This window comes from Erythranthe guttata, chromosome 8 (genome assembly GCF_056151865.1).
Source record: "Erythranthe guttata isolate IM_541 chromosome 8, IM_541, whole genome shotgun sequence".
Taxonomy (NCBI): Eukaryota; Viridiplantae; Streptophyta; class Magnoliopsida; order Lamiales; family Phrymaceae; genus Erythranthe; species Erythranthe guttata.
The window spans coordinates 22,542,589-22,566,263 of NC_142540.1; the positions used below are offsets into that span (position 1 = coordinate 22,542,589).

The 23,675-nt window shown below is 35.6% G+C and overlaps 3 protein-coding genes across 4 annotated transcripts; 1 reads left to right on the top strand and 2 right to left on the bottom strand.

Annotated features, from left to right (window-relative positions):
• Positions 1–2,039, top strand: LOC105965067 (putative glucose-6-phosphate 1-epimerase). Its single transcript, XM_088821360.1, has 8 exons — positions 1–138; positions 309–383; positions 759–815; positions 944–1,104; positions 1,204–1,344; positions 1,445–1,544; positions 1,625–1,727; positions 1,837–2,039. The coding sequence occupies exons 1-8, from the start codon at positions 1–3 to the stop codon at positions 2,001–2,003; spliced, it is 942 nt and encodes a 313-aa protein (XP_088677486.1). The 3' UTR covers positions 2,004–2,039.
• Positions 2,040–7,994: 5,955 nt separating this feature from the next.
• Positions 7,995–9,591, bottom strand: LOC148768845 (uncharacterized). The gene is made up of 4 exons (XM_088821361.1): positions 9,481–9,591; positions 9,150–9,364; positions 8,851–9,022; positions 7,995–8,786 (listed from the first exon to the last, which is right to left on the bottom strand). The coding sequence occupies exons 1-4, from the start codon at positions 9,589–9,591 to the stop codon at positions 7,995–7,997; spliced, it is 1,290 nt and encodes a 429-aa protein (XP_088677487.1).
• Positions 9,592–13,848: 4,257 nt separating this feature from the next.
• Positions 13,849–17,625, bottom strand: LOC105964890 (G-type lectin S-receptor-like serine/threonine-protein kinase At4g27290). 2 transcript variants are annotated; one of them, XM_088822399.1, is made up of 8 exons: positions 17,382–17,625; positions 17,176–17,236; positions 15,609–16,838; positions 15,394–15,537; positions 15,165–15,289; positions 14,867–15,077; positions 14,532–14,769; positions 13,849–14,441 (listed from the first exon to the last, which is right to left on the bottom strand). In XM_088822399.1, the coding sequence occupies exons 3-8, from the start codon at positions 16,408–16,410 to the stop codon at positions 13,982–13,984; spliced, it is 1,980 nt and encodes a 659-aa protein (XP_088678525.1). In that variant the 5' UTR covers positions 16,411–16,838; positions 17,176–17,236; positions 17,382–17,625; the 3' UTR covers positions 13,849–13,981. The 2 variants fall into 2 exon arrangements, with proteins under 2 accessions (XP_088678525.1, XP_088678524.1); XM_088822398.1 differs by lacking the exon at positions 17,382–17,625 and having other exon boundaries at positions 17,176–17,265.
• Positions 17,626–23,675: the final 6,050 nt, after the last annotated feature.

Genomic DNA, 23,675 nt, shown 5'->3' on the forward strand with positions numbered 1-23,675 from the left:
ATGTCAGCGGAAACGGCATCTTCGTCCACGGCTGGTCCTCCGGCGCCAGTGCAGCGGCCTACGCGTAGATTTACAGGCCGAGACAACCGCGGCGGCCGTTCCGTCATTCTCAGCCAACCTGATGGTTACTCCGCCGAGGTATATATATTTTCAGTCTCAGACGTTCAAATTTCTCCGATTTGCTCCGACGTAATTAATTAATTGATTAACGCAGTTTATTTTAATTTAATTTGATTTTTTTTAGTAATTACAGAAATGGTGCGGGGTTAGGGTTTCACTGTATTGATTGTGATTTGATCCATTTGTAGATTCTGTTTTATGGAGCTCAAGTAATATCGTGGAAGAATGAACATGAACAAGAGTTACTTTTTCTCAGTAAACAGGTACTTTTTAATTCCTCTGATTTAATTAATTACCAGTGGTTTAATTTTAATTTTCTGTGATTAATACATTATGTTATTAATTAGTGTGAGATGATCGATCTTGTTGTATATTCCGATAATTAATCACCGGCCTAATTAAAATCGGGCTCTGTTTTACTGTTCTTAACTGTATATATATAATCATGCATAATATATTTAAGTAAGGGAATTAGTTAATTGTTTTTATTGAATTGTTCTATATTTAAGAGTGATTTAATCATGATTCTGCGAAGGTAAATTCTTGATTTGCATGTCTCATTCTTCCATTAATTAAAAGATTATCTCTTCCAACTGTCGAAAATGATAACGAATAACATATTTTTATTTAATTTCCAGGCCATTTACAGACCTCCTCACCCGATTCGTGGAGGCATCCCAATTTGCTTCCCAAAGGTTAATTTGCTTCTTTTTATTCGTTGTGACGCCATTTGCCTAATTGCGTTTATTCGGTTTCATATATGTGTGTATATTGATTAAGTAGAAGAAAATAACATGGTGTATAATTAATCATGCATGATCAGTTTTTCGACGAAGAATTCCTGGAGAAACATGGATTTGCTAGAACCAAAGTATGGAATTTGACACACGATACAGCTTTTCCCCCTCCGACACTCGATCATGCATACGTTGACTTTCTTCTCGATCATAAACCCGACGACTTCCAAGACTGGCCTAATCATAAGTACTTTACAGTTATATCTTTAATTAATAATTTTGGTATATATAAAACTATATCATAATCGAAATTATATATATTTACTCTGTTTAATTAATGTTGCAGATTTGAGCTCCGTTTACGTGTTATCCTGGGACCCACCGGAGATCTGACTATGACGACTCGTGTAAAAAATGTCAACACTAATGGGGAGCCTTTCGCGTTCAAATTTGCCTATCACTCCTACTTCTCCGTCTCAAATATCCTGTAAATTAATATATACTAATGACATTATTATATTAATGTTTTTAAAAAAAAATATATAGTAGCAACAGTGAATTAACTAAATTAATAATCCGTTTTCTAGTGCAACTCGAATTGAAGGATTGCAGGGGTTGGATTATCGGGACTATCTAAATCACAATCAATTCACTGAAGAGGCGGATGTACTCACTTTCGAAGAAGAAGTATGTATGTATATATAAGTTTAATTAATTATGTTTGGTGTAATTAATTATCTATAATCACTTTTTAATTTCGGTTTTAGTTGGACAGGGCATACCTGAACACTCCCGATGAGATCCGTATTAGGGACCTTGAGCTTAGAAGAGTTATTACCATTCACAAAGATGATAGTCTTCCTGAAATTGGTAAGGTTTTTTTTTTTTTTTATATATATATACTTCATAGTGTCGTATTTATATATAAATGCAACGGATTATTTAATAAAACGTGTATTATATACGTATATTTTTGTAGTTGTGTGGAATCCATGGGAAGATGATGCCGGTTTGATATCTGATTTTGGATATGAAGAGTATAAGGAGATGATTTGTGTTGAGGCAGCTGCTATGGATAGTGAAATCACTTTGAATCCGAACGAAGAGTGGACCGCGACTCAGCGCCTTTCTGCAAAGGAATATTAACTGCCGTTTTGTTTCTAAACTCTTTTTTTTCCCGTATACGTGTAATATTCTTGAATTGAAGAGATTAAGATCACCTATAATCCAGCTTTAATTTCCTGTTGAACACAGAAACTGTGATGAAAATAGGATGTGATTTGATAAATAAAATGCTGGCTGCTACTAGTTTCTGATTCTTGAATCTTGAGTACTATAGCTTGTGTTGATATATGTACAGTCACTAGTCCTGAATTTGACCGGTTGACCGGTTGGTTGACCATGGACGAATACTGGAGATCCCGATTGACAGCTGTTTCTAGTATCTTCGGAACTTCGGATGAATTTGACTTATATACGTATTCTTGGGAGTTTTTTTTCTTTTCGAACCAACACATGAATAAATAAGAAAACATAAAAAGGGTTTAATGAGTAACAAAGAACGAGAAAATTGATTAAGGGGTCGTTCGGTTACCACAATTAGGTTCTATTGACTAAATAGTAAGAGTTGATAACATGTTCGATTGATAAGATTTATACTTATTTAAAACCGCTATAAAAAATAAAGTCCGCTACTATATGTTACTATTTTATTAATTTAGTAGTAACCCCCGCTTGTGATTAGTGGGTGACTAAACAGAAAAAAACAACAATTTCATCCTTAAATTTTATATATTATTATTGTTAACAAAGTGGTTGTATAGACAATTCATATAAAATAATCGAATTTAACAAATTTAATAGAAGATCTAATCTAAGAAACCAAACTTCTAACTAATTAAATAATTAATTAGTGGAGTTACTCGAATTTCATTTAATTCAATCTAATCAAATATAGATAACCAAAAAAACTCCTAATAATCCAACTATACAATTAAATCCTTAAGGCTCGTTTGATTCCCCAAATAAAATTAGTCAAGATAAAATTTCGTAATAAGTTATTAACCAAACAAGACCTCATTTGTAGTTAACCGTGACTCGTCTTACCAACCAAACGAAGCATAAGATTACAAATTTTCGTCAGCTTCCCGTTCTGCAATTTACAAGAAACCTAAAGATTCACCATTTTACGTACTCCAAAAAGCTTGACCACAAAAAGAAAGAATACCAAACAAAGAAGTTTCGACTTAGAAACATAAAAAAGCTTAACACGAATACACGCTCGAGTAAAAACTAATTTCTAACCCCACACATCCTTTTTCGATCGTATATAAATAATGCCAAACGTAATCCAAACGAATGAAATTAATAAACTATATTATGTGAAGAAACATTTTAAGTACCTGTAGAAGTGGGGGGGTGTATTTAGGTGTTTAATCCTTTAGATTGTCTCGTATTAATTTTACATGCAATAACTTTGCAAATTTAGCGCTTTTTTTTAGTCCACTTTTGTCAAAATCGCAGAATTTTAATTATCTGAAAACTTAAAAATTATATATATATTCATTCTCTAAGATTGTGTTAATCGACTTCTGGTTTTGCGCATGCACGTTTAATTCAATCTTGCAAAGTTAGTTTGGTACCTCGAAATCTCGCAATTTTTCAAGTATCTATTGTAAACAAAATCCGAGGAGTTTGTTTGGCGCGTCGGTGATCAACGAAGAAAATTCAAAATTTTCGGGAGCATTTTTTAGGACTAAAAATCCCTAACTAGACCAACTTACAGGACTAGAAGTAAAATTAACCGAAATAAATTTAAAAATAAATCCCGGAAAATCGATAGTACCTGAGCTGGGTACTACAACAACTGCCTGTTTGTCACTGCCGCTAGGCAAGAATGTTTCTGGAGCGATTTCATTGTGTACAGAACCTTCACTCACCAAACTAACGGATTTGTGATACGATATATTATTTAATATACCGTTTAATTATTAGTTAGTTAGTATTATTATTATTATTATTTAATTAGAATAGTTTGTTAGGTTTATATATGGCCGTGAGTTAGGGTTAGGAGAAATATTAAGTATTTTATTAGTTTAGGTAATTATCTTTCCTAGTTAGATTAGGATTCTAGGGTTTTATTCTCTTTAAATAGTCGACTTGTGCTAGGGTTTTATAATGCAGAGAAATAATAAAGAAGAGTTTTTCTTACATTTAGTAAAGAAATCTTATGATACACAAGAGATCGTATCAATTGGTATCAGAGCGAAGTTGCGATTAACACCAATGCTTCGTTAGCAAGGCAGCGATTACATCAAAGCTACGCTGGAGCAAAGTTGAGATCACATCAAAACTTTGTGAAAATCATGATGTCAGAAACAAGACGGTTGGAGCGATTGGAAAAATCCGTTGAGAAATTACGGATTGATTTTCAGAAATTGCTCGAACAAAGTCAAGGACGACGTCAACGCCATCATCAAAGCCGAAGGGACCGCCGCCAAACACCCCCAACGCCACCGCCGCTGCCGCTGCCGCTGCCGAGCCTCTTGCCGGAGGAAGAGGAAGATGACGATGATGACTTTTTCGAAGAGCCCCAAGTTTTTGTGAGATCGCCGAAAGAAGAAGAATCAGATTCAACTGATATAAAGTGGGACGAAGAGCCGAAAGAAGAAGAATCGGAGTCAACTGAGATAAAGTGGGACGAATACGAGAAATTAACGAAGGAGGAGAACGAGGAATTGCACGAAATTTTGAAAGAATTTCATAGTTTTAAGGAAGATCCAATTTTACATGATGAGAATTCGGTGGAATTAGTTGTTTATTGTGAAGAGGAATACCACTCCAAGTTATCTAGTTTTTGTTTGGCTAAAGTGGATCACTTTGGAGACCAGGTTCATGATTCCACCGAGAGAGACGACTTCACTCAGAAAATCAAGAAAGATAGTCACGTGCTTGTGAAAATTGGTCAAGCAAAGGAATACATCTTGCTCGGAAAGAAAGTCGACGAATTCAAACATAGGTGGAAACGCAAACGAGAGGGACCAAATTGACTCGAACCTTGAGGACAAGGTTCATTTCAAGAGGGGTGGTTTGATACGATTTATTATTAAATATATCGTTTAATTATTAGTTTAGTTAATAGTTTATTATTAATTAATTAGATTAGTATATTTATAATATATATATTGCCGTGAGTTAGGGTTAGGAGAAATATTAAGTATTTTATTAGTTTATGGAATTATCTTTTCTAGTTAGATTAGAATTCTAGGGTTTTATTATTTTTAAATAGTCGTCTTGTGCTAGGGTTTTATAATGAAGAGAAATAATAAAGAAGAGTTTTCTTACGTTCGTAAAGAATTCTTATGATACTCGAGAGATCGTATCAATTTGTTTCCTTGTTCCGAATCCTCATTGTTGAGTATACGAACATCAATAAGCAACGAAAAATCAATCTGCAAATACGATCAAGCAGCAGATAATTATTATTATTAAGCTTTTTCGAAAATGTACATATAAAATAAATATCCATTTATACAGTACGAAAATATATGTCCGATATATAAAATATCCATATGTATTTTATTTATGGTTAATAAATTTTACATTTACTAGATGGAAACACTATATAATTTTGTACATGTGAAAATTTGTATATATCCGATTTGCTTATTGTACATTATTACAATAACAATTAAATATAATTTTGTACAGGATTTACACTTTTATATATAATTGTTACATAGTTTATGGATCTTTTTATTAAAACAATAAAGACGGTTTATACATAGTTTTTAACGATAAATATTAACATTATATGGGCTTAGATTCATATAACATTACTTTCACAAATTATAAAAGCAATACATATCCATGTATCGGATATACAACATCTTTGTAAAGATTAGTTATTTAGATATTTTTCAAATTTTCTTTTTTGGCCCAACTTTGTGGCTCTTTTGTAATATATTATAATAGTTTTTCCCTTCCATACATTTATTTGGTTTATCTTATGGGTACTCGTTTTCGTGTGGATGCGCACAATTATGTTAATGGAATACAATGCTCTTTCCACGTGGCTACTATATGGATTCGATTTATATGAATACATATGTTTGTAATGTATAAATGATAGATAACTTAATAAAGAAAATCGAAATTATTTGAAAATCGATGCAACTCATAGTATTAATAAAGCTTTTAAGGAGTGCCAAGACATATCATAATATTTAAAAGGCTGGGCCAAGCCAGACCTCAAGTACATCATCCCATTGGTTGAAATAAAAGGAGTACCTGTTACAGCAAACCATATTATTTGCGTAATGAAACTTTGTTCAATCCTTAGTCAACATCACATACATTTTTTCATGTTTTTCGTCGCGACACACAACAACTTGAAAATGATTGTCGTCCTCGTAGCAAAGGTTGATAGTAGACAATCCTGTCAACCGAGAAACTTCAACAAAAGCATTACTCAAAGGCTGCATATATAATTGAATGAAGAAATCAAATACAAAATAAAGCAATAAATTAAAATTATACTACAAAAGGGACTAAATGAAATATACCATTGCATGTAGGTGATACCAGTGCAATTCTTTCTCAAGAATTCTCTCCATATCTCCGAAACAGAAAAAATGTATGTGGAAAAGTTGAAGAGGGTGAATGTGTTGAATGGTAATTTATAGGAGAGTTAAGGAATGTAATAAAGGTAACAAATAAATTAATTAACTTAAATTGATATAATTTTCGGATTTATCTAAATTAATTTAAATATAATAATATGTGAAAATTATAAAAATTGCATTAAGTCCTACGATTTTGTTTTTAATCAAAATATTGTCTATAAAAAGGAAACTCATTACACTATAAAAGACACTATTTTGACATGAAATTTGAAAACCAATAATGTGAAATTATTTCATTAATAATATAGGTGATTCTTGTAAGTGGGGTTTTTTTTTGCAAGTAATATAAATATTGTGTATAAAATTTCATTTACCCAAAAAAAAGAATTATGTGCCTTTACGAATCTACGTTTTTATTATGAAACAATTGATTAAAAAAAAAGGAAACTCATTAACCAATAAAAAGACACTATTTTGACATGTAGGATGGATAAAATTTGAAAACTAATAATATAAAATCAATTAGTTAAAAATATAGGTGAGTATGGTAAGTGGGGATTTTTTGCAATTAATAGAATATTGTGCATAAAATTTCGTCAATTGGGAAATTAAAAAAAATTGCATTTAAGTCCTACGTTTTTTTTAATCAAAATGTTGTTTATAAAAAGGAAACTAATTTTAACCAATAAAAAGACATTATTTTGACATGTAGGAGGGATAAATTTAAAAATCAATAATGTGAAATTATTTCATTAATAATATGGGTGATTAATGATTATTGTAAGTGGGATTTTTTTTGCAATTAATATAATTATTGTGCTTAAAATTTCCTCAATTGGGAAATTATAAATATTGCATATAGCTCCAACGGTTTTTTAATCAAAATAATGTTTGTAAAAAGGAAACTCATTAACCAATAAAAAAACACTATTTTAACATGTAGGAGAGATAAAATTTGAAAACCAATAATATGAAATTATTTCATTACTAATATGGGTGACTTTTGTAACTTTTTTTTTTAAGAGAACGACACCCGATGAGGGTGGGGGGTTAGGTATGACCCCCTACCTGTTTATGAAACAAAATTTAAGAAGTACATAATGAGATTCGCTCAAATTGCTATTGCCTAACAGATGGCTAATAATAGCAATTGACAAACAAAATACCCTAGCTAACTAACCAAATGTTAAGAATACGGGCAAAACAAGTGGCCCAAATAATAAAAAATGAGAGGGGTGGGAATGATCATAGAAGGTCGGGGAAGACCAAGGTAGACCGTTCGCCTCACCACAACAGCCGATGCCACTTACACTTTCGCCAAAAATGGGCGAAACAGGTATAACGGCTGCGAAATGTGTGGCACCATTCGGCAAACAGTCTACTCTTGATAGACCCAGACAATCCATAATCACGCCAAACCTGCCTAACATGTACAGTTCACGAAAATGCCTAAATTATGTAGAAACTGAAAGTACAAGCTACCAATAATATAAAAACGTGAAATGCATGGCACCTATGTGCGAAACTGTCGTCGAAAGGATGGATATCCAAGCTGGTCCATCCTAATCATCTGCTGAATAGGTCGGGGAAGCTCCGCTGTTGTGAAGGTACGAGCCAACTCGGTCTGACACCCCAAGTTAGCTAATGCATCAGCGACTGTATTGCCCTCCCGGTAGATATGTGTAATCCTGTACTCCAAAGTAGAAAGAGAGTTCCGGATCGCCGTGAGAGAACTCTGAAGACTCCAATGACCTTTGTCCGTGTGCGAAAGAAGTCGAACAGCCACTTCTGCATCAAGCTCGATCCAAACTCTTGTGAATTGCCTCTGAATAACAAATCTCAGCCCCGAGGCAAGGGCAGCAAGCTCGGCTGCAATACTGCTCGGGGCAGAGATCCTCTCGTGAAATGCAAGTATGGCCTCAGCGTCCGAACCTCTGATAATCCCGCCAATAGCTGGAATCTGATTGGATGCTCTACGGGCTATGTCTGTGTTTAGCTTCACCCAACACGGATCCGATGGAAGCCAAATAACTCGATGAGTTGTGAGAGTTGGTGTTCTGGCTCGGTAATATAGGCCAAGAGACCCAGCCACGTGTGGAATGCCAGTCCAGCTGTCTGCCGAAAGTAATTTGAGTTGATGAAGAATCCTGATGTACTGGATGACCCTGTAAATGATGGAAGAAGCGCGAACCGTGATATCATTGTGCTTGTTGTCATTTCTTGCAATCCATAAGAACCACAAGATCAAGCAAGGCACAATGGTCGTGATGTGTGTGTGGTGTGTGAGTGTGTGCGAAGTGAAGTGCTGCCAATAAAGTAAAATTTGTGTGCAGGTGTATAGCCAAAAAGATAGAAAAATGATGCCATACCCTCTTAGCCGTCGGGCTCTCCACGAAGATATGATCAATCGACTCAACAGAAGGAGACTCGACAGACTGAGATACGAAGACTCGACACAGGAATAGATGGATCTGGACAACAATAGCACCTCGAGGCGAGAGAGGTGCCTCGAGACTGAAGTTTGAGATCCACCGGAAGACGCTGAAGAAGGAGACGCCAAAGAAAGATAGAAATTGTAGGAGTAAGACAAGATCCCCAAAATATACGAAGAAGAGGGGTAAGGGTATGCTGCTGTCGTATCAAGGCCCAAGCCGAGGTCAAGGAAAACTTGCCATCCGAAGAAGCTCTCCAAATGGGCAAATCACCCGAAGCACCAGAGATTGGGACCGAGCAAATCCTATCAACCCACTCAAAAGGAATATCCTCAGCTAGCTTGTTCCGATCCCATTGACCATTAACCAAATAATACTCCACTTGAACTGACGTTAGCCGACCACCATCAATAATGCCCGAAAGGGGACCATCGCCAAACCAGTGATAGTGCTAAAAATAAACATGACCTGGACCAATCCGCCAAAATATTTGAGCTTGAACACGCTCACGGACATGGCACATGCGCTTCCACACCGTGCTATAGAGTGAAGACACAACGGATGAACCTGGGAACCGATTCCGGCAATCATGTTTCGGAGAAAACGGGCCCAAAGGGAATCCTGAGCACGGAATCGGAACCAAAGCTTGTAGGTGAATGCGTCAATCACATCCGTCATACGTCTCAACCCCAATCCACCCTCACCAACTGGCCGACAAATTGTCTCCCAAACAACCCAATGAGGCCGGCGTTGATTACCATAAGATCCCCAAAGAAATCAGGCCATGCACTGCTCAATCTGCTGAATAATGTACTGCGGAGGTTGAATAACCTGAACAAGATGCAAAGCCATAGTCGAAAGCGTACTCCGGATCAAGGCAAGACGGCCCCCAAAAGCCAAAGCGGTCCGAGCCCAACCCGAAATCCCGGCTTGCATGCGATCAAGCAAAGCCAGAAACAGACTGCCCCGATCCCTCCCCTTGTATAGCGGAGCTCCAAGATAAATGATAGGAAGATCTTTCTCGGATAACTGAGAATCCGAGAAATAGTGCGAAGATGACCATCAGAACACGCCCTATCAACTGTGAAAGTGCTCTTGTGCACACTAATCAACTGACCCGAAGTCCGACAGTATTGATCGAGAAAATCCCGCAGCTTCTTCAGGCCAAAATTATGGCACGAGGTAAATATCATCACATCATCCGCATAAGCCAAGTGGGAGATAGGGATGCCTCCCCTTGTAGAATAAAACATGCTCGGGCAACGGCTGTATAGTGCATCTAGACCTCTCGAAAAATAATCAGCCGCAAGTACAAAAAGAGTCGGCGAGAGCGGATCTCCCTGCCTTAGACCACGAGTCGAAGTGAAATACCCCGTCAGCTCCCTGTTGATCAGTAAAGAGAAATGGCACGAGGAAACACATCGCCGAATAATGTCAATCAAGTTCGCCGAGAAATCTATCAGCTTGAGTACGCGAAATAAGAACCACCACTGAACCCTATCATAAGCCTTTTCCATGTCCAGCTTCAAAATTAGATTCGAATTTCGACAACGAACTGATATCGAATGGACCATCTCCTGTGCCAATAAAATATTATCACTAATGAGACGACCCTGAACAAACCCACTCTGAGAAGGAGAAATATGTGGGGCAAATGAGGCGCCAGTCTGTTCGTAAGTAACTTAGTGATAATTTTGTTGGTCACGTTGCACAAGCTAATCGGCCGGAAATCTGTCCAAGACGTCGGAAAGTCCACCTTTGGAATAAGAACCAAGGTGGTAGCAGTGAAGCTCGCAGGCATAGATCCACCCTCGAAGAAATCCCAAACCGCCTCACAAACATCACATTGAATCAAGTCCCAACAATGCTGATAAAATAGCGAAGAATACCCATCAGGACCCGAAGCACTATCTCGACAAATCCCAAACACTGCATCTATGATCTCCTCAACCGACGGACGAGAAGAAACTGAAGTAAAGTCCCTTTGAGGAGCGGAAAATAGGGACTCATCAACCGGAAACAAACTAGGCATATCATCGGTAAGAAGCTTGCTAAAGAAATCAACGCCCGAATCCTTGATCTCCTGAGCAGATGTGAGAACCGAATCACCATGAGAGATAGAGTGGATACGATTGACACATCGCTTTTTCTTGACTAATGAGTGGAAAAACTTAGAGTTTCTCTCTCCATCAGTCGCCCATCTACAAGCTGCATTCTGCTTCCAAAAGTCCTCCTCAATATTGAGCATGAGAGTAAGTTCAACAGTGGCCTTTTTCAAATTTGCACGGTTCTCGGGGGATCGATCCAAGTCATATTTGTGCTCGGCCTCTAGAACAGCTGCCTCGGCCCTCTCTTTATTCTTGAACACGTCCCCCAAAACATTTCAATTCCACCACTGAAGCTTCTGTTTCAATCGTCTCAACTTCGTATGTAATCGAAGCATCCCTGTCTGAACACACGGAAAATCCCAAACCTGTTCCACAGTCTGACGGAACGTAGCGTGGCGGATCCACATATGCTGAAATCGGAATGAAGCAGGAGGCCTAGACGAAGAAGCAGCCGACGAAACCAAAAGAGGAGCATGATCCGACCAGGTCCGTGAGAGGTGGGTAACCTGCGTATAAGGCAGTAAATCTAGCCAAGCAGAGTTATATAGAATCCTGTCCAAACGCTCCAAAAGACCTGAAGGGCTCTCCCAAGTGTAGCAAGAACTAGCCCCAGAGAACCCGGCATCCGAAAGTCCACAATCCAAAACCATAGCACCAAACTCAGCCATATCTAGTCTCCTATCCCAAACGGATCTATTCCGTTCTGACTCAAGTAAGATTGAATTGAAGTCACCCCCTGAAATCCAAGGAGTGTCTCCAATCGTCTCAAATATGTCGCGGAACGAATTCCACAAAACACGGCGCTCGGAACGAGAGCAACTAGCACAAAATTAAATCGGAAACAACTAAAAATATGTTCCGCGTAGGGGATATTAATCCATATTTTATTCAAAAAAAATTTTTTATTGATGCAATCTTCAATCGTCTCTAATAATATCGAATAGAAGAACAAAAATCAAATCGGAAACAACTAAAAATCGTTTCTAATATTTTTTAATTGAATAGAAAAACAGAAAATCATATCGAAAACAACTAAAAAAAAAAAGATAGACGTAGTTGCATAGTTTCTATATTAATTAATTCTAAAGTTTGTGCGCACGCCGATATTGCAAATGGTAATTTCACTGCATGTTTTGAGTTCAAATATGGATATTTCATGCAAAGTCGAAATAATACTATCCATGTCAGTAGCATATTTGAGATTTTGAAGTCCACATCAGATTTTCATCCAATGTAACAGCAAGAATTAACGGCAGGACGGAAAGGACAAAAAAATGGTATGTTTAGAGCGAATAATGTCACTCTAACTTGTTTGGGGACGAAAAATGAATGAGTGGTGAAGTATAGGGACGAAAAATATAATTATCCCGTATATAACAAGTAAAATCATACGTAATCACGCGCAACGCACGTGGTGCTTGCTAATATATATATATATATATATATATATATATATATATATATATATATATATATATATATATATATATATATATATATATATATATATATATATATATATGATGATGATGATTGATGATGATCGCCAATTTAGCATTCTATTGGGCTCATGTAAATCTTTGAGATTGGATTTCATTGGTGGGCCATAACCCAACTTTATCATGTTTAATGAGCTCAAAATTATGTCAAAGCCTCAAGAGTAGGTATGACTTATAAATAGGGCTGGCAATCGGGCCATGTGAGCCGAGTTTGGGTCGGCTCAAGCTCATATACCATCGGGCCTCGTTGTTATAGGCTGAAGCTAAAATACTATCGGGCCTCGTGCCTATAGGCTCAAACTCGGCTCACGTATTTTTCGGGCTTCGGGTTTATATCAGGCTTATATCGGACAATATATAAATTACATATTTTACAACTTTGTAGCCGAACATGTTAAAAAAAACAACTTATACTATAATAAATTAAGAATACTCATTGCAAGTCGAAAACAATGATAAATTAAAATAAAACTTATATCTAGAATAATCATTGAAAGAAAAAAATAGTGAAAATTAAGATTACCTCCATTGATGACAAGAGAAACCCTCAACTTAAATTTTGCAACATACTGTTAACGTTAGGTTTTGCATATACTAGGTCTTATATTTATATGAATGAAGAAAATGTTAGTATTTTTTACATTAAGAAACTTTTCACTTGGATTTGATTAAATTTATGAATTAATTACTACTAGTTGTTTGTTTACATCCATTCATGTGTGTGTGTGTATATATATATATATATATATATATATATATATATATATATATATATATATATATACTTAGTCGGGCTTTATTCGGGTTGAGCCATGGTAAGCTCAAACTCGGTTCATAGTTTAATCGGGTTTAATAAAAAGGCTCAACCTCGGCCTGGTTCATAATTTATCGAGCTCGACTCAAATAAAATCGGGCCGAGCCATCGGGCTTCGGGAAGGCCCGGCTCAATTGCCGGTCCTACTGATAAATACTTCATATTCTCCACCATAGATGGTACGCTTTATTTTACACACATTACACACTCCTACACACACTAAAGTACACGATCAAATCAGAGATCTCACATCGTCTTCTTCTCTATTTCTTTTTCTATCATTTTACTCTCTCTTGAATTATTTCCCCAATTAACTTGAGCGTCGGAGGGTCTCCCCGGGGCTCAAGCCCCGGGATTTCAGGTGAACGAAACAATTTTCCGGCGATCGAGATCGGGGAAGGTATTCGAGAAGAGCCAATGTTGATGGTGGTTAAATCGACCTCCATCAATATATGAAAAATATTGTCCAGGAATCAGCTGAATTCAAAAATTGCTTTCCAATTTATGCCCCTAATTTGACCATTGAATGCAATACTATCAACCAACTATCATGCTACATAAAATGTGCAAATGAGAAGTATTTATAAATTCAGTCCAACCTTCAAATTCTATTGTGTTAAAGAAATAAATAATAAAGTATGCAGCAACTATCTTCCTTGTTCTTGAGTCATGGTTATTACTCCAATACTCGCCTCTTTACATTCTGATGCAATAATCGGTGCAGTATTCGAACAACTCCCCGAGAAAAATCCCGGTTCGTTGGGCGGAGGAAACTTTGTATCGTCGGTACTTAACATTAGAAGCACAGTAGGCATTACAGGCCTTTCTTGTGCTTGTTTCTGGACACACAATAATCCCACTTGAATGCATCTCTTTACTTGCGATTCATCGAACGAATCTTTATAGCACGGATCCATTAGCTCCAATTCTCTGTTTTCCTTCCAAAGCAAAAATGCTTGTTCCAAAAGGTTACTATAGTAAGCAGGAATTTTGAAGCCTCTGTTCCTCTTACCACTCACTATCTCCAATATAACAACTCCCATGCTGTAAACGTCCGATTTTATTGAGAATTTTCCGTCAAAGGCGTATTCTGGAGCCATGTAACCGCTGCAATTAACAGGCTTTTATTTTTCATTAGGGTTTTGTACGAAACTAATAAAAACATATATTTTATTTGCTGTGCTAATAGTTACTTACTATGTTCCGACAATTCTTTTTGTTCTTGAAGTGGTCTCATCTCCTTCCAACATTCTAGCTAAACCAAAGTCAGATATCTTTGCATTCAAGCCCTCGTCTAGTAAAATATTGCTCGTTTTCAAGTCTCTGTGGATAACTTTTAGTCTCGAATCGTGATGGAGATAAAGAAGCCCTCTCGCGATCCCCATAATAATATCAAATCTCTTTGGCCAAGTCAATAACACACTTCGTTCTTGATCTGCAACAACATGTCAAAGAATTTGAGTGGATTTCTGTAGTAGTTATAATACATAACTTAATAACTAATTGAAATAGAAGTTTCGTTTTGGTCAAACCGAAAATGAAATAGTCCAAGCTTTTGTTGTGCATGTACTCATAGACTAACATCTTCTCCTCTCCTTGAATGCAACACCCCAATATTCTGACGAGGTTCCTGTGTTGGAGTTTGGCTATCAAGATCACTTCGGTTTTGAACTCTTCGGTGCCTTGTCTGGAATTTCTCGACATTCTTTTCACTGCAATTACTTGTTCTCCCGATAAGTTCCCCTGCAAGATTTATTATCTATTTATATAACAAGTTATCTCTAATCATCTGTATTATTTGCTCAAAAATCAAATGGCCATTTTTAATACCTTGTAAACCGGTCCGAAACCACCTTCTCCAATCAAGTTTTCAACCGAAAAGTTGTTTGTGGCTGCTGCAATGGTTGCCAGTGCATATAAAGGTAACCCCAATTCCTCTCTTTTCCTCTTCAAATCTGTCAAAAAAAGTTTTCTATTTGTCTCTTGTAAAGGCTCCTTAATTCTTAACACATGATTGTCAATCGAATGAAAAACAACAAAGGATCGATAATGTAATAACCTTGTCTCTTGCGTCTCATCCTCAGAAGCATGCATGCAAATAATAAGCCTAACACAAGCACAGCAAAAACAGAACCTATTGCTATAAATATGACCTTTTCAGGGGTTGCATTCGTCTTCTTTTTCCAATCAGTCGTATTTCCTCCTTCAATAAACAGCCAACTATTAGATCATTCCAAGAAACAATACAAGTTCAGTAAACATATTTTCACGTACCAAGTTCTGAAATAGGCACGCGGATATAGATATACGGCACTGTACTAAAATCTGCACCGAACAATTTGAGATCGATCAAGTCCCCTAACCACATAAAACATCCACTGCTGACATCACTTCTGTACTGATCCGCATAAGCGGTGCAGTTGCAGTTCTTTAAGCACTCATCACGGCATTCACTAAGGCCCATACTCGAGTTCTCTATGAAGATCAGTGGGTCAGCAAACTTTACTCCTTCCATCTTTAGAAACCCGTCTTCCTTCTCGCAATCCAACGGTGCAGGTCTAACGCACCCACCGCTCCAGTCGAATACGGACCATTCGTTTAAAGATTTCGGAACAAATCCCTTCAAACACTCACACTCTGGGTTTTCGTGCATTCTGCAGATGCCATTAGGACCACACCGCCCGTAGTTATCGCAATAATCTCCCGGCACTTCATACATTAATCTCCAAGAGTCTCTTTTATCGTTCATCAAGTAGCGTTGAACAAAACCCGTAGAAGTGATTGTCATTCTCGTGACGTACGATTCGTTGTAAGGGTCGGAGATTGAAATCAACATACCCTTTTCGAAGACCGTTTTGACATTCCAAGATGGCTCGGGGAACTGGTTGACTCCAGTGAAGAAATCACCGTTGAAATTCCACGCGCCACTTCTGTACACTTTCTTGCTACCCTTTCGAATCACCATTTGGGAAAATCCACGGTTTTCGATCCTGTAAATGAAATCTCCAGGAGATGGATCTTCGGCACTTTTCCAAGAAGTCAAGTATTTTTCCACACCAGTATCAGGGTTTTGCATCAGCTTCAACCCTGGTACCCTGGTGTCACATGGATAATCGAAACTCTGCCAAATGTAATTACTTTTATCGGTCGTGGAATCTTCTACAAGAGCCAGGTTTCCATTATCCAAAAGCTGAAGAACCGGGCTTGATACAGGCCCGGATATATTCGATGACCAAATAAGTGAGCTCCGAGATGTATTGAGAATCAGCAGTCCGTCATTGCTCAGAATCAAGAATCCATGTGATTCGATAATCGGATTTTTTCTGTTTGCAACCCAAATAATGATATCTGGTGTAGCTTTATGCCATATCCCAAGAAAACTGCTTTTGGATGCACCCGGTGAGAAGAATCCTAGCTCGAATATTTGGCTTGGAGAAATTAGTGTATCTCCATCAGAAAGAGTTTGGTTCGGATAAAGTGAATTATTAGCTCCAAGAATAAATTCTGAAAAGGTTTGAAAACAAAGAGCAGCAAACAGAATTTGGATCAACTGTGCATGATCCATTTGATAATCTACATACAAAAACTACAAGAACTACACCTACTTTGAGTCCCTCTGCGTCTTAAATATAATCCTTTGAACATAAATCCTTTTTTTTTTTTTTCTTTATATGTTTTTCGCCATGTGAGTAGTTGAGTCAAACATGATGAATTAAATATATGGGAAACTCAATAGGATTTTAGTTTAATTGTAGAAGCCAAACTGGTGCATTTGAAAAGTTCAATATTTGTACTCATATTCTTCTCAACATATGGAATTTTCAAAATAAAAAATACTTACTGTCGTAATCGCCATCAGGAGACTGGGAAATTGTTGGAGAGCAGTTTATATTCAATAGGACCTGTCGCATTTCATAAAACGAAAAAAAAAAAACATTATTATTAGCACATTAACCCCACAACTAATTAGCTTCCCTTATGATCTTCAAGCATAGATACACATTGTATGCAAAATGGAGCGGTTTGAGTAAGGAAATCAACTAATACTTATTTCAACCACTGAGTCTTGAGTTTGCATTTGGTTGAGGCATTTCATCAAACAGGAGAAAGGCACTGCTTTATATTAAAAGAGTTATATCATCTTGATCTCAAATTCTAGTCATCTGCATAACTACCAACCGAATGTTAACCATGGAAGGGTAAGCAATTTAACATAAATGAAAAAATAGATTCAAAGAGCAAACTTGAAAATCAAAGTTGGCCAATAAAATTCCAAAAAATAAATGCCGATATTTAAATCGAAATTATGATTTCATACAAGTCAGTCCATATATATATATATATATATATATATATATATATATATATATATATATATATATATATATATATATATATATATATATATATATATATATATATATATATATATATATATATATATATATATATATATATATATATATATATATATATCAAAAGATACACAGTTAAAAAATGAGAATTCGTATGAAATTGCAATTGTGTGATGGATGAAAAGTCACGTAGTTGAAATTCTGCTTACAGAAAAACAATATTAGATAATCGCCCTTTAAAAAAGGAGTGACCAAAAGTAACCGCGTGCGTGAGAGATCTTAAATATGATTTCAAATTTCATTTCCTTTATATATAATATAAAGGGGTAAACAGCATAAAACCGGTCTGTGTTAAGGAAAATCTGCGCCAAATCCCTCTGTGTTTTTTTTTTTTTTTTTTTACGTAAAATCCCCTTGTGTTTCAATATAATTAGCATGAAATCCTATTTTGCGTTAAAAATTAACACCGTTAACTATAGAGGGGATTTTATGCAAAATGTTTTTTTGTAACATAGGGGGATTTGGTGCATAATTTTACAAAACAAGGAGCGTCTATGCAAATTAATTTATTCATTTAAAATTCAAATTATTTTCTTAAAATAAGTCGAATATATCTATTAATTTAAAATATGAAATTTAAGAAATAATACTCGAGATGGAAGTTGGAACGATTTCTCAAATTATTTATGTTCTTTTCACATATAATTAATCAATAAGAAATTATAAACATATATAATAATTCTAATAAAATAATTATATAATTTAAAAAATCAAAATTCATACATTAATAAATTATATCATATAAAAATTGATTTTTTTCTAAAAAAACATTTACCACACTTATTAAATTTTTATTTTTCGTATTGTAATTGAATAAATCTGTTCAACTCAATTTCAGAAAATAATATGAAATTTAAAAAAATAAATTATTTTTTGCATAAAATCCACTTCTATTGTAATATGAGCTAAATCCCCCTATGTTACAAAAAAACATGCATAAAACCCCCTCTATAGTCAACGATGTTAACTTTTAACGGAAAATGGGATTTCGTGCAAAGTAAAATAAAACACAAGGGAGTTTACGCAAGAAACAAAACAAAGGGGGATTTGGCGCAGGTTTTCCTTAACACAGGGGGTTTTATGTTGTTTACCCTATATAATGATATAATGCCATAAGGTCTCGTTTGGTTGGGAAGACCAGCAAATATTATGTTATCTACATTATGTTGCTTTTTAGACATGTTTTTTATTGGACAAGATTCAATAATACAATTGTGATATTTGAAGTCAAAAGGGTTAGCTGAAACGAACTTGCATGAGTTCAATTTTTTATTTCATTTTTTGAGGAAAGCCTTCTATCGCTTTTCTTTTTAACAAAATACCTCACGATTTTGTTTGTTCATCTTAAAATGCACATCCACACTCCTAGTAAAATGTCAAAGTAACTATGTAGATTAATATCCAAACACTTTAAAAATTAATTTTTTCAAATAAAATATAAGATGGTTTTATATATAGTAGAATAATATAGCACTAAATACCACCCCTACTTTTTTTTAAAACAAAAATAGACATACCCCTCCATTCAATTGATATATCTAAAATATCCTTATCGAATCTTTTTTCAAAATAACACGTTGTTTTCTTGCGTTTCACGACCACATTTTGTCAAGTTTTTTTCAGGTAAAACGCGTGCCTAATCAACGGAAATTTGAGGAACAATCCAAAAGGAATTCCGATACAGCGTAGTCGTAATTTGGCACGATGGAGTTTTTTTTGAATTATCGTGCAGTGGATATTCATCCGACGTCGTTGGTGTGCTTTTCGGAGTGTTTATCTGTTGTACGCTCGCACATAGGTATTCAATAGTGAAAGATTATTGCCGGTTTTCTCTTTAATTTTGGGATTTTTGTGTTTTTGAAGTTTTTTTGTTTGTTGATTGGTTCTTATGAACACGTAGTTCGATTTGTAATTTCGATTTGGCACAATGTATTTTCTTATAGAGTAGTAACATGCAATTTTATTTACCTGCTTTGACAATTCCGCTCTATATTTGTACATGATTGTATATAACGATGTATGCCTTTTGTGTTGCCGGTTTTTAAGTTCGATGGTGTTTTCAAAGTTAAAAAATGTTTCACACATTTTAGTTGTGAAAAGTTGGTTGGTTTTTTTAGTGCTAAGTGGAACATGCTTAATTATCAAAAAAAAAAAAAAAAAGTGGAACGTGCTTATTATTAACAATGTAAATATGTTGTACAACATAGCTGGTGTTGGGGAGGGTTTGTTGGGCGATGATGATGATGTTGGGTATATGATGTCATTGGTACGACAATTATCGATTGATCGAATTAAGATAGTTAAGTAGAAAAGGGTGTGCAATTGTGTGTCTAGTTACCATAATTCCAGTGTGTGCAAGCACTAATGATGTTAATTATGTAGAGAGAGAATGAATGAGTGGTGTGCGTGATGGGAAAGGGAAAGGATTGTTTTGTTGAGGAGAATGCTGTGTTTGATCAATCTCAGTTTTGAAGTGCGAATTGGGCAAACCTTATTAAGTAGGTTGGGCAAGTTTTTCAAGGGGATGCTAAACATTTCAGGAGGTCGTTATTCTAGCGATTAACTATACCTTACGACGCATTACTATACCTTACGACGCATGCATATTGTCTAACTGGGAGGTAGGCACATAACTCACCGGCAACAATAGTGTAAACCATTTCACTTTGGTTGCCTCGTTGGTCCTGACGTTGTCTAGGAAGAATTTTGTCACTCTTTTTGCCCAATTATACCGATTCATCTTATTGATATCGTCACAGTATCTGAATATCCACTATGCATGCCACTATGCTTGGTGATGGGTTGAAGAGGTGGTTGCTAATTAAATATAGCACTATCAATTTAATTACGTCTTTGAAGTCTTCTTGCTCTCTGTCAGCCAATGATTTTGTAAGTTGGTCTCTCATTTGCAAAAACTGAGTTGGGCACGATCTTCAAACTTCCGTTGAATTAGACCTTAGTGTGCCCGATGCAATATGTCGAAACACGTTTGTTTAGGTCCAGATCATAGACCGAATATCAATTCGCACTCTTCGGGTTCTATGGTGACATTTTTTTCTCCAATGCCAAATGGTTGTTGCTTAGCATTGTACGTCTTCAATATATGCCGTATACACCTGCTTGTGTTCATGTAACGAATACATCACTTATCTTGTGTTCTGCGAATGGGAGGACCAGATTGTAGAATGGCGTATGACGGAGGCAATCGTAATGTTCTTGTCGAACGTGAACATTAGAGAAGAATCTCATTGTTTTATGCAGCATGGCTCATTGTTGTGCACTCCAAATACCATGATCCAGTGCATGCGACGCTAGATCTCTTTCTTGATCTTGAGAAAATAAATAACGGATGTCATGGCCGCTGATAACATTAATTAGTATTGCATAAATACATAAAACTAGGGTTACGTAAAACAACCAACCCTGTATACAACAAATATTCTATGTTTTTTCGACATTTATTACGCGGCTCAATTTTTCAAAACTGGTAAACTGGAAAAGGACTACATATAACTACAAGTGCGTCGGAATCCCAGAAACATTATAAAATTCATTTTTTTCTAGTATTTTTCTCAGAAATTACAGTTTTGAATAGTTATTTAAAAATGGCGAAGAGGAAAAAACTATACCAGTGTTTAGAGTTTACCTATCTTCGTCACTCGTGGTTTTTCCGTTCGCCTGTAGAGAAAATCATGTTTGAGTTAATATTATTACAATAAAAAATTACATAAAAACATTATAACGAAGGTTACTAAACATATTCGAAAAATATCATACGACAAATGTTACTAAATATATCCACTGTGGATCTGTAAACAAAACACCCAAATGCAGGTACTAATCGGAACAAAAAAAAATTCAAAATTACGTGTGATTTTTTATTTGCTTTTTGTTTTTTGACCATTTATTTGATGTATATGTTGGGAATTTGACGTCGATGGAGGTTCAAGAGCATTGTTGGGCGGAAAATTGTGTGTGTGCTTTTGAGATAGTTGCAACAAGAGGAATGTTTGAAAACTTAATATGATGCGTGTCCGAGTTCCTCTAATTTTTAGGGAACTGCGTGCGCCATAATTGAGATTTTTATTTCCTATTCGCCGGTTTCATTTAGTTGATGGTAGTATTGTACTTTCACGTCCCCAGGACTAGGGGTGTGAACGAGCCGAGCTCGAGCCGAGCTCGCCTCTTTTGGCTGGCTCGAGCTCGAGCTCGAGTCTATTTTGTCGAGCTCGAGCTCGAGCTCGAGCTCGTCGAGTTCTTCTTTTTTTGGCTCGAGCTCGAGCCCAATCTTTTTTTTTTTTTTAAATGTTTTTTAATTATTATTTTAATATTAAAAATTATTTAAAAAAATACAAAATAAAAACTAAATTGTAATTATATATTTTTTTTTAAATATTTGTATTTATTTGAATTTTTATAATATTTTATATTATTATACATTATTTAAATAAAAATAACATATAAAAAATAAAAAAAAAATAATAAACCCGGCTCGCGAGCCGGCTCGCGAGCTTATGAACAACTAAAATCCGGCTCGAGCTCGGCTCGTCAGAAAGCTCGAGCTCGAGCTCGAAAATCTCGAGTTCAAGTTCGAGCTTTTTACGAGCCGGCTCGTCGAGCTCACGAGTCGGCTCGGCTCGTTTACCACCCCTACCCAGGACTATGTGTAAGGATTAATTTAACTTGAGTTTTCATCTAATTTAGTAAGGTTTGAAAGATATCTCAAAAACATCCGCTAAAATCATAGCATCCTAAGTCATCTTAACAGTCAGCCATATGTGTGTGTTCGCGCACATATTCAATAATAAAATAAACTGTAAAATCCTGTTAAAACTGAAAATTTAATTAGTAAAATATGAAATTTACCATAAATGAAAAAAAATATAGAGCCTAATTCTACTAAAACTTAAAATTTTAATAAAATTCCAATTTACAAAATTTAAATTTAAATTTAAATACTCCCTCATTCCCTACTTACTCGACGTTTCAAAGTTTTTCATACAAACTAAGGAGTCAATAAATCTAGCTATAAATTATGACAGGTGGACTAAAACAACCTTTTGCACTCTCTCTCTGTAACAAATTTATAGGAGTATTTAATTAGTGTTGGAGACCTTATTAAGAGTAACTAGGGAAAATAAGTAATTAATACTCCATTAGAAGGAGAAACGTCATAAAATTTGGGGCAAAAAATTCTCTCTAAAATGTCATTTAAATAAAGGACAAAGGGGGTATTCTACTAAGATTATTTTTCAAATATTATCAGAAATCGAAAAACAAAATACCTTTTCCGAGCCCTTAATAACTCGAATCGTGAAAATCCAACGTGCTTCACAACAAACCTAGTGAAGAGATTAGGGGTGGTAAACGAGCTAAGCCGACTCGTGAGCTGGCTAAAAAAAAAACTCAGAACTGGAACTCGAGTTTTTCGAGCTAGCAAGCTCGAGCTTTCTAACAAGTCCAGCTCGGGCTTTTATTTAGTTGTTCGTGAGTTCACGAGCCGGCTCACAAGTCCTATTTTCTTATTATTTTATATATTATATTTTTATTTAAATAATGTATAATAATATAAAATATTATAGAAATAACATATTATTGCTTATTTTGTAATTTTTTTATTATATTCTAGATAATAATAAAAAAGTTAAAAAGAAAAAAAAAAACCCAAAATGAATTTAGGCTCGACGCCAAAAAAAAAAATACTCGACGAGCTGGGGCTCGACAACATAAATTAATAGGTGAGCTCTGCTCGAGCTCAACTTGTTCATATCCCTTCAAAAAACTTTTAAGCACATGCAAATTTGAATTGATGGGACTTCAATTAAAACATAAAATATGTCTGCCCTAATTGCTACTAGTTGTCCATGCTCAGAAGCTATTAGCTAATTTTCCATTAAATAATCAGCATCCCACCTAAATCCAAAAA

Excerpts from the sequence above, each read along its gene's own strand:
- LOC105965067 (XM_088821360.1), top strand. The coding sequence starts at position 1 with ATGTCAGCGGAAACGGCATCTTCGTCCACGGCTGGTCCTCCGGCGCCA. Across the intron at positions 139-308 it reads CTGATGGTTACTCCGCCGAG|ATTCTGTTTTATGGAGCTCA; the intron begins GTATATATATTT and ends ATCCATTTGTAG. Across the intron at positions 384-758 it reads TACTTTTTCTCAGTAAACAG|GCCATTTACAGACCTCCTCA; the intron begins GTACTTTTTAAT and ends TTTAATTTCCAG.
- LOC148768845 (XM_088821361.1), bottom strand. The coding sequence starts at position 9,591 with ATGACGGATGTGATTGACGCATTCACCTACAAGCTTTGGTTCCGATTC. Across the intron at positions 9,365-9,480 it reads TTGCCGGAATCGGTTCCCAG|CACTATCACTGGTTTGGCGA; the intron begins GTTCATCCGTTG and ends GTTTATTTTTAG. Across the intron at positions 8,787-8,850 it reads AGAGCCCGACGGCTAAGAGG|CACTTCACTTCGCACACACT; the intron begins GTATGGCATCAT and ends CTTTATTGGCAG.
- LOC105964890 (XM_088822398.1), bottom strand. The coding sequence starts at position 17,245 with ATGCGACAGGTCCTATTGAATATAAACTGCTCTCCAACAATTTCCCAG. Across the intron at positions 16,839-17,175 it reads TCCTGATGGCGATTACGACA|AATTTATTCTTGGAGCTAAT; the intron begins GTAAGTATTTTT and ends AAACCTTTTCAG. Across the intron at positions 15,078-15,164 it reads GTTTCGGACCGGTTTACAAG|GGGAACTTATCGGGAGAACA; the intron begins GTATTAAAAATG and ends TAAATCTTGCAG.